Here is an 8,916-nt window from a genome sequence, read left to right as displayed (position 1 = left end):
CAAACACAGGCTGCTGCCCCTCCTGTGCCCATGCAAAACAGAACCCAAGTTGGACTGAGGCTTTATTAAATACACCTGTGCTGCAGAGGCTGCTACTCGTTCTCCTCGCTGCGCAGTCTGGCGTTGGGGTTGGTGATCTTGATGGCGAGCTGTGCGGCTCTCTCCACGATCACCTTCCTGTTCTTCGAGGACACATTGTGGGCAATCTCTGCACAGTACGACCTGTTGGAGACACACAGCGTTGGCCTTGGCTCCAGCAGCACCCAGAGCTGAGGCAGAGCCCTCTGGAGCCAGGCCACCATGGGACAGCATTGGAGCTGTCCTGCCAGAGGTACTCAGGCACAGCTGGGCTCGGGGGCATCACTGCACGGGCACTGAACCATGACTCCCACCCCTCACTGGCCTGGAGCAGGAGCTCCCCTGCAGAAAAGCTCAGCTTTTCCTGTGAATGACTCAGCCAAAGGCCGTTGTTAATTATTGTTCTTACTACTTTGTAGCAAAAACAAGCACTGGAGCAGACTTGTGCCCAGGTCTGACCCAGAGCTCTAGTTCTGTCTGTGGTTACCAGTGATGTGGCACAGCCCTGCTTGCCACCATTGTGTATTTTTGCCAAGGGGATGAGATTGCCAGCCCCAAGGCCCCTCTGTGCCCCTACCCTCCAGCAGCCATTCACTGAGGGAACAGTGATGGCATCTATGCTCTCAAAGCAATGATTTTCCTCGTTTCCCGTGACCATGCCACCCCTCCCAGGTGGGAGTACAGCCCCCACACACTCACTTGTTGCTCATCATCAGCACTTCCAGCTCTTTTACGTTGTGGACCAGGAACTTTCTGAAGCCTGTGGGCAGCATGTGTTTTGTCTTCTTATTGCTGCCATAGCCAATGTTGGGCATCAGGATCTGTCCCTTGAAGCGCCGGCGCACTCTGTTGTCGATGCCTCTGGGTTTGCGCCAGTTGCGCTGCACAAATGCAGAAAATGCAGTTACAAAACGAGACCACCCTGACCACAGCCTACACCGGCCCCCACACTCCCTGCCCAGCTGCTGCAGCTTGGCACCATCCTGCTGGGCTTTCCTTCACCACCTACACCAAAGGTACCCCGAAAGCTCTGTCCTGGGGAAGCTGCAGCAACTCCTCACCTTGATCTTGACATAGCGGTCAGACTGGTGCCGGATGAACTTCTTGGTTCTCTTCTTGACGATCTTGGGCTTCACGAGAGGCCTGAGGGCAGGCATGGTGGCTGCGGGACAGAGCGGGGTGAGCGCGGGGCGTGCCCCAGGTGCGGTGCAGCTCCCCGGGCCACGCGTGTCGCAGACTGCCTTCCCCCAGGGGCCACGGGCGGGCCGGTGAGGGAATGGGTCTTCATCTGCTGGGGCTCTTCCTCCCGCCTCCGAAGCTGGCAGAGCACTGGGAGCTCTCCAGATGCGATCCTGGGAGGTGCCGCGGTGTTATCCCCGCGGCCCTGCGATGCTCCTGCCCGGAGCCCGGCGCCGCACGCCGCGGAGACCAACAGCGACCGAGACCCCCCGGCTCCGCCCGCCCACGCTCCGGAGGCCCCGGCCCGGCTGGTGACCGAGCGCGGCCGCGGGGGCCCCGCCGCCCGGGAAGGGGCGCGGGTGGGCCCCCAGCGCCGCCCATCCTCCGCAGGCAAAGGACCGGTGCCGGCCCGCGGGAGCCGCTTTCCGCGCCACGGGGAAAAGATGCGGCGGAGGGGAAGGGAAAGGGAGGAAACCGGTCCGTGCCAGAAGCGCCGGGGCCCAGATGGCCCCGGATGGCGCGGCCGGGACTCACCGGTGCCAATGGCGCGTCCACCGCGGGCCGGGCGAGAGAGGGAGGGGCCCCGCGCAAGCGCTTCTGGGACAGGCGGGCGGTCCTGGCAGGGGCGTGTGGCGCTGCGGCCGCGCACCCGGGGCACCGGGCACCGGCGGGGCGGCGCGGCGATCAGTCCGCCGCCGCGGCGAGGTGGCACCGGGAAGGGAGGTTCAGTCCGGCGGGGGCGCCCAGAATCGGTGCTTCCCGCCCACTGCCACGGACAGCGCGCCTGCTACGGGCCTGCCAGGACCTGTTGCGTCACAGCGCAGGCGCTGCCCGCCAGCTGCTTCCGCCAGTGCGGGCAGGCGGGCGAGCGCCACCCGGCGGCGCGGCGGAGCCGGCCGGGCCCGCTCGGGCTCCGCAGGCCCAGTACGGGGGGCACGGCCCGAGCGACCGAGAGCGGCCCCGGCTCCGGGAGCCAGAACCCGCCTCGGGCCCTCTCCTGCCGCAGCGAGACGGGGCCCGTCCCTGGATGAGACTGGGAAGGCGCCACTAGTTCCGGCGACACCGGGGGCCGGGCCAGGCGCGGGCAGCGGGCACGGAACGGGGTCTGCTCGTCCCGGGCCGCTCCCTGCATACGCTCTCCCCCTCAGCCCGTGTCCAGCAGCACCGAGATCAGATCCCGACTGCTCCGGGCCCGGGGCAGGTAACGGTGGGCACTGGATGGCTGTGCCCAGCGAGCCCCCAACCAGGGGAGGCAGCTGCGGGCACAGAGCCGCACGGCAAGAAGAGACGGGCACTACAAAACAGGGACACGTTTATTAAAAAAATAGCAATGACCCCAGCCGTGACATCACACTAATATTTACACCCAGAGCTGTGAGGGCACCCGAGGGGGGCAGGTCAGCCCCAGCTCAGCTCAGTCGATGCTCAGCCTCTCCCGGTTCTCCCACAGCCACGTGTGGTACACGTTCAACTTGTGGTCCTGTGGCTGCACCTGAGACACAGGGAAAATGTCAAATATTTAGTAAAACACCTCAAAATATCTCATCACTCCGACTTTGTGAGTGTTGGTTTTCCAGTGCCAGGGGGTCGGTGGGCACAAGTGAGACCCGAAGGGCACCACCCACCTCCTTCCACTCGTTAACACAGAAGATCCTGTAGGAGTCGTTGCCGTACTTGCCGATGCCGTGCAGCTCGATCGGGTAGCGCCACGCCTTGCTCAGGTACTCACCTGCGGGGCAGGGCACAGCACTCAGCACCTGCACACACACACCTGCCCTCACTGCCTGCACACAGGAGCACCCTGTGCCACTGTTACATGACTTCACTTCGGCACATTTCAAATGAAAACCAAAAGTTTCAGGTGTTTCCTGGTGCACGCAGACCGTGAATCCCCACAGGTTAATCTTAAACTGTGGTGTTTACATTCTCTGTTCAGAGAATATGAATACCACATTAAACTGTTTTTCAACAAACCACCATTGGAGTTTTAATCATAATCTCTCTCATCTGAACAAAATTCTCCTCGGCAGGTTCTGAGTACAGAATCAGAAAAATCCCAGCTGGAAGGGCCTTCTGCAGGTCACCAGAGCAGCCCTGAGCAGAGCCACCCTGTGACAGTGCTCAAACACAGCAGCAGTGCTGCGGGTGCTTGGGTCTCTCCCACTCCAACCAGTTTCTGGTCTCCTGCAGAACACACCGTGCCTGGCGTTTCCCTCCCAGGTCACGCTGGGGTCAGCAGCTTTGCCTGTGTGACACCAATGGATCCCAACCCAGCCAATCCCCAGAGCAGCGTTTGCATCAAAGCTGCTTGTCTTTTGCCAGCATAACCAAGACGGTTCCAGCTGTCAGGAAAACCCACCTGAGAACCGGATGATGGTTTTGGCTCTGAGTTCATAGAGGCCCAGAGGTTTGAGCAGCTCTGACATTTCTTTCCAGTCTGCAGCCCTGGCTACCTCAGGAGAAGGATACTTCCTCAGGAACTCCCAGAGCACTGGAATGGCCATTTTCCCTGGTGAAAGAATCCTGTGAGCAGGAGGCTGGGATGGGGCTCTCCTTCTGCACTATCCACATGCTTTCTCAAGTGAGCGCTTCCAAGGTAAGGTACCAACTAAGGATTATTATTGCACAGTGACACAAGTTAAAAGAAATCAGTTATTTCATTAACACCATTAAAACTGGCAGCTGTTTCAGCCCTGTAACACCTCCCAACATCTACACACCTATTCCTGCTACTCTGCTTACCTGAAGTTTTGTTGAGAAATATGGTGGCAATGAGAAGCTTCCATGGATCATGGAAGAGTGTTTCCTGGATAAGATTGAAAGGAGAACGTGGAGGAGTCCATTTTCTGAGGGCCTTCCTTCTGGGTGGGCTGAGGGCTGTACAGGGGCAACACAGGAATGTTTATTAGACAGCAAAGGATGGCTTTACCTATTTAATGAAAAAAAAAGAAGACCACCTCTGAAGCATTATTGTGGAGGCACTGTGCATAGAGGGAGCCCCAGCAGCTCCCACACGGCCTTTACACAGCTGCAGGAGACTGTCCCACTTGGCACAGCTGCAGCAAGTGTCAAGCTGCAAGGAATTTTCCACATCATCACTTGATCCTGAGCTATCCGATCCCTTCCCCATAAAAAATGTATTTCCCTAAATACAATACCTTCTTTGCTGTATTTATTGGAAAAATAGGGACTCGTTTTCCTTCTCTCCACTTGTGTTCGTGGGACAGACTCTTCTGTAAAGAAATAAACTTCAGCATTAAGAAAAAGCAGCAAGTATTTTGTTGTCATGTTTCACACACCAACTCTGCTTTATGCAGTGATGGAAACAGGAGGAATTCTTCTCATGTACAGAACACAAATGTACCTTAAATCTCCTCAGATTATTGCCTGACACTGTACAGCTTAAGAGCTTGGCACAGTAAGTTTCAGTTTTGAGTAAGTCTGCATTAATTTAAATGCTGTTGGATAAAAATGAGATTTGGATGTCAGAGCAGCTTGACCTGAAGCAGAACACGTGGCCTCACGAGCCAGGAGAGGCCTGGGCAGAAGGTGAGGGCTGGCATCACCCTCTGCTGTCACACCCACCTGGAGGCATTGTGGCTGCTGCGGGGCTGGTCCTGTGCCACGGCTCAGCATCCACCTCGGGGTCAGGCTGCACACTCTGCTCACCCAGAGCCCCCGCATCTGCCACTGGGCCTGTCTCCAGTCCAGAGGGTTTCTCCTCAGACTCTGCAGCAGGTGTGTCACTGGAGCACGGCCCCTCCTTTGGCAGGTGAGCCAGCTCCCTCTGTGAGCCAGGCCCTGGCCTGGACATGGCTGCCAGAGCTGTCCCTGCACCCCCAGGGTCAGCCCCTGCTTCACCCACTCCCTGGCTGTCAGCTCCATGCGTGTCTGTCTGCCTACGGCCCCTCTCGTTCTGAGCACACTTGGTCTCCCGTGTGTTAGGGACTCTTCTCTGCCTTTTGCTCTTGGCGTCACCTTGGTTCCTCCTTTCTGAGCCCTTCTCACGTTTCCTAGTTTGAACGCTTCTCCCATCTGCCCTCTTTCTTCTGGTTTTCAAGTTCTCCTCTGGGTTTGTGCCTACCACTACAAAACCTGTGCCTTCCACAGTAGATGTAGCATCTTCCAGGTGTCCACTCCCAGCCTGGATGTTCTGAATTCCAACCTCAGCACCATTCTGTGCATGGAGCTCCTGCACTTTGCTCTGACAATCCTCCTTTTCCAGGTCAGTCCTCGCAGCTCCTGTGCCATATCCCTTCAATCCTGAGCATGTGCTCCCTCGAGGAGCTGCAAAATCAAAATCTGCTGCTTTCAGTGCTGTCTCCCCAGTTTTCTGTAAATACTCCACAAGTGCTCGTTTTGACCTCAGCTTCTTCCCTTCAGGGCTGTAGTAGGAAAGGAAAGGAAATTAGCAATGGCTTTCTCATTCTACCGCTCTTTGCTTACAAATCTTCAATAATATATGAAAACAACCCCAAAACGAAGGACAAAACCAGTTTTTGAGGGCGACGCCGGGGCAGATTTCTGTGGCCCTGCCAAGCAAGGCCACACGGAGCTCACTGACAGCCCCCGCCTCACCTTATGAAGTATACGTCGATCCTCCCGGCCGTCCTGCCCGCCCGCCTGCGGCTGCTCACCCGCTGCCACCCGCGGGGGACGGGGCTGGGGTTGGGGACGGGCCGTTCCGCCGCCGCGCCTCGACTGCCGCCCCCGGGGCTGCAGGGGAAGAAGAGCCCGGGTAAGGTCCCGCTGCCGGCAGAGCTCCGGGGACAGCGGGGCGGGCCTGGGGACGCATCCCCGCCCGCACCCGGTGACGAGGCCCGCGCCGGACCCGCTCCGCCCTCACCCGCCCGCCGCTCCCGGCGCCGCCATCGCCCGCGCGCCGCTCACGTGACCCTCAGGGCCCCGCCCCGCGCGAGCGGCCCCGCGGCGCTGGCAGCGCCCCCTGGCGGGGCGGCGGACCCGCGGGCCGCGAGCGCAGGCGCGTTGCCCGTGGCAGCGGCGGGGCCGGGGAAGCGGCGCCCGGCGCGGAGCGGGCCCGGCCGTGAGGGGCGGCGCGGGGCGGTGCCGAGCCGTGCCGAGCCGTGCGGGGTCCGAGGCATGCGGGCCGCGCTCACCTGGCGCGACAGGGCCGAGCAGTGGTGAGCGGCCCGGGCACAGCCGGCGTGCCGGCCCGTTCCGCTCCGGGCGGCTGCTCGGGGCTGTGGGGGGCTCCCACCGCGGGTCGGGCCCGGGCGCTCCTGCCGCTCGGGGTTCGTGGGCGGTCCCAGCCACGCTCCCTGGGCCGCTGCAGGGCTGGCCGGGCGGCACCTCTGGTCAGTTTCTGTCTCCTGACACGCGGTTCTTGGTTTGTTTGTTTGTTTGTTTGTTTCCCGCAGCATTTACGACCTCGCGTTCAAGCCGGATGGGACCCAGCTGATAATTGCTGCTGGAAACAGGCTGCTGGTAGGGAAACCTCCTTGTCCTCTCTCCTTTTCAGCTGTATGAGCATGATTTCTTTCACATTAACTTATGAATATAACCTATCTGAAATCCCCTTATCTGTTGTTAGTGCAGCCTCACAGTAACATACATATTAATGCAGGCCAATTCTAAAGTGTTTTGAAGTTTTAAATATTTCTCACCAAGTTTTAAGCTCTATTTCCAAAAGTAATGGGATTTAAGTTATTTGTGTCATCTCGTGCTCCTGTGCGCTGCCCGGGCTTTGAGGTCCATGAACCCGCCGCTAGTCCTGGCGCAGCGCAGGGGCCGTGCTGGTGCGGGTCTCCTTAAATCCCTGTGGCGAGGGCCGAGGCTCAGACCCATGTCCTGGCGTTGGGGTGACAGCACCGCTGTGGGAACATTCACCTCGAGCTGTCTGTGGGTCCGTGGGGCTGCTGCAAGAGCAGCTCAGCACCAGCTGCTCCAGGTCCTGCGAAGCTTCCAGGTGGGGCAGGTGTAGGAGCTGCAGGAAGGGGCAGATGGGATGCATGGATTGTAGAGTTCAGCATTGCAGGACAACAGCTGTTATTTTCAGGGCTAACGCAATCACGTATTTAGTGATGCTCCTTTGCAGTAATTTATTATGTTTAAACATAAAATGCGTAGAGAGATGTTTTAACGGCAAGATGTAAAATTTAAAAATAAAAGATAAAAAGCCAATAAGATGTAAAACAAGCTGCCAAACAAGCTGTTGAAAAATGTCCTTTGTGCATGTTATTTTCTAGTACTGACTTCTTTCTTTCTAAGAATATCGAGTTACAGAAAGCTGTTTCTGTGCTAGAAAATGTTTTGTCTTGTATGAACTATATGAAATCCAAAAAGCAGGCACAAAAGGAAGTGCATAATCTGCTGACCTTCAGTAATTTTATATCCCAGCCCTCACACTGGAGGTGTTTACGCCAGGTTGGATGGGGCTTGCAGCAACCTGGTTTAGTTGAAGGTTTCACTGCCCCATGGGGGCATGAAGTGAGTGAGCTTTAAAGTCCCTTCCCACCCAAATGTGGTTCTCTGATTCAATGGAGGGTTTTTTTTGTGCAAGTTCTTTTGTTTGTATATTTGGATTGGTTTTTTCTCCCCATTTGAACAGGTGTATGATACTTCTGATGGAACCCTAATTCAGCCTTTGAAGGGACATAAAGACACTGTGTACTGCGTGGCTTATGCCAAAGATGGTAAATAGCACCCTGGGGCACTGTTAGCCTGGTTTGTAGAGTGCATCTCTCCCACTGGTGGTTGATTGCCCATGGAAGTTGGAAGTGGGCATTGTTCTGCTCACAGCGTGGGACTGCTGGGGTTTGTTCTTTAACAAGTGCTGGGTTTGCTGTCCAGTGGAGGCTGTGATCTGCTGTGCAGATCTACCTGCACAGGTACCTGTACGGTCACCTGTGAGCCCAAGAGCTGTGGTGCCACTGCTCCTCCTCTTTGACTTCAGTGTTAGGCTTAGCACTGGTGAAGGGTGTATTCATGGGCAGCGTGAGGAGAAGGCTCACCTCAGAGATTCCTGTTTCTACTACTCATCTGCCTCTGAGTTTTATTCCTGTATTTCCTCTGTCCCAGAGCTTCCTGATCTCCTGATCCTTCATGTGTTACCTGCTCAGTGCACTCTGCTTCCAGTTCTCTCATGGTCTACAACTCTCATTGAGTGGGACTCACTCTGTGGGTTGGGGGCCTTCCTGCAGCTGCTGCTGTATGGGTGATGGGAGTTCCTGTGGCACTGTACCAGTTTAACTTGTTTCCCATCAATCTCCAGCCTGGGGCTGGACAGCACTGGAAGCACTGGTTACTAGCAAGGGTGCAGTACCACCACTGGAACTCCATGTGCCCGGGAAAGCACCAGCACATCCAGGACTCGGTGTCAGCCCCTTTATTACTTGAGCCTTGTCGAGTTCAAGAACTTCTTGCTCTCTCTTTGATTGAGTATTTGGAGTGAAAGTGATTCTTGTATGTGTGGGATTTAATTTATCTCTAATTCCTAGGCAAGCGTTTCGCATCTGGCTCTGCTGATAAAAGTGTGATAATTTGGACTTCAAAGTTAGAAGGAATTCTGAAGTACACGTAAGTGATGCTGTTCAGTTCTGTGCCTCAGAAGCTGATTTTGATTATTCACTGCTGCAATTAAAGAGCATGAGCTGTTAGATTTGGGAGAAGGTTCACTAAGGTCAGAGAAAATGGGTGATA

General features: G+C 56.6%; 3 protein-coding genes and 1 non-coding gene across 8 annotated transcripts in view; 1 reads left to right on the top strand and 3 right to left on the bottom strand.

Annotated features, from left to right (window-relative positions):
• Positions 1-49: 49 nt before the first annotated feature.
• RPL32 (ribosomal protein L32) lies at positions 50-2,032 on the bottom strand. The gene is made up of 4 exons (XM_059480332.1): positions 1,792-2,032; positions 1,140-1,240; positions 778-959; positions 50-222 (listed from the first exon to the last, which is right to left on the bottom strand). The coding sequence occupies exons 2-4, from the start codon at positions 1,233-1,235 to the stop codon at positions 93-95; spliced, it is 408 nt and encodes a 135-aa protein (XP_059336315.1). The 5' UTR covers positions 1,236-1,240; positions 1,792-2,032; the 3' UTR covers positions 50-92.
• Positions 1,304-1,440, bottom strand: LOC132078383 (small nucleolar RNA SNORA7). The gene has a single exon (XR_009419260.1). It is a non-coding gene; the product is annotated as a small nucleolar RNA SNORA7 (small nucleolar RNA).
• A 520-nt stretch (positions 2,033-2,552) lies between the features above and the next one.
• Positions 2,553-6,158, bottom strand: MBD4 (methyl-CpG binding domain 4, DNA glycosylase). Of its 2 annotated transcripts, XM_059480201.1 has the most exons (8): positions 6,104-6,158; positions 5,836-5,973; positions 4,843-5,642; positions 4,416-4,490; positions 4,000-4,134; positions 3,617-3,766; positions 2,883-2,986; positions 2,553-2,749 (listed from the first exon to the last, which is right to left on the bottom strand). In XM_059480201.1, exons 1-8 carry the CDS (start codon positions 6,127-6,129, stop codon positions 2,672-2,674), a joined length of 1,506 nt encoding a protein of 501 aa, XP_059336184.1. In that variant the 5' UTR covers positions 6,130-6,158; the 3' UTR covers positions 2,553-2,671. The 2 variants fall into 2 exon arrangements, with proteins under 2 accessions (XP_059336184.1, XP_059336185.1); XM_059480202.1 differs by lacking the exons at positions 2,553-2,749; positions 2,883-2,986 and having other exon boundaries at positions 3,631-3,865.
• Positions 6,159-6,250: 92 nt separating this feature from the next.
• Positions 6,251-8,916, top strand: part of IFT122 (intraflagellar transport 122) — a 30,129-nt gene continuing 27,463 nt past the window's right edge. For 3 of the 4 annotated variants that reach the window (XM_059480286.1, XM_059480285.1, XM_059480284.1), the window contains exons 1-4: positions 6,251-6,398; positions 6,636-6,702; positions 7,826-7,910; positions 8,715-8,793. In XM_059480286.1, coding sequence (XP_059336269.1) covers positions 6,358-6,398; positions 6,636-6,702; positions 7,826-7,910; positions 8,715-8,793 — 272 coding nt within the window. In that variant the 5' untranslated portion in view covers positions 6,251-6,357. Of the gene's footprint in view, positions 6,399-6,635; positions 6,703-7,654; positions 7,705-7,825; positions 7,911-8,714; positions 8,794-8,916 lie in introns of those variants that run through there. The other variant, XM_059480288.1, reaches the window with a different exon arrangement.

The sequence above is a fragment of the Ammospiza nelsoni genome, chromosome 11 (assembly GCF_027579445.1).
Source record: "Ammospiza nelsoni isolate bAmmNel1 chromosome 11, bAmmNel1.pri, whole genome shotgun sequence".
NCBI classification, from domain to species: domain Eukaryota; kingdom Metazoa; phylum Chordata; class Aves; order Passeriformes; family Passerellidae; genus Ammospiza; species Ammospiza nelsoni.
Note: the sequence above shows the minus strand (reverse complement) of the source record. Positions and strands in the feature narration are given on the sequence as shown.

Coding starts and splice junctions, on each gene's coding strand:
- RPL32 (XM_059480332.1), bottom strand. CDS start 1,235: ATGCCTGCCCTCAGGCCTCTCGTGAAGCCCAAGATCGTCAAGAAGAGA. Junction 960..1,139: donor ACCGCTATGTCAAGATCAAG/GTGAGGAGTTGC, acceptor GCATTTGTGCAG/CGCAACTGGCGCAAACCCAG. Junction 223..777: donor GTGCTGATGATGAGCAACAA/GTGAGTGTGTGG, acceptor TGTCTCCAACAG/GTCGTACTGTGCAGAGATTG.
- MBD4 (XM_059480201.1), bottom strand. CDS start 6,129: ATGGCGGCGCCGGGAGCGGCGGGCGG. Junction 4,135..4,415: donor CAATAAATACAGCAAAGAAG/GTATTGTATTTA, acceptor GCCCCTGTACAG/CCCTCAGCCCACCCAGAAGG. Junction 3,767..3,999: donor ATTTCTCAACAAAACTTCAG/GTAAGCAGAGTA, acceptor TTCTTTCACCAG/GGAAAATGGCCATTCCAGTG.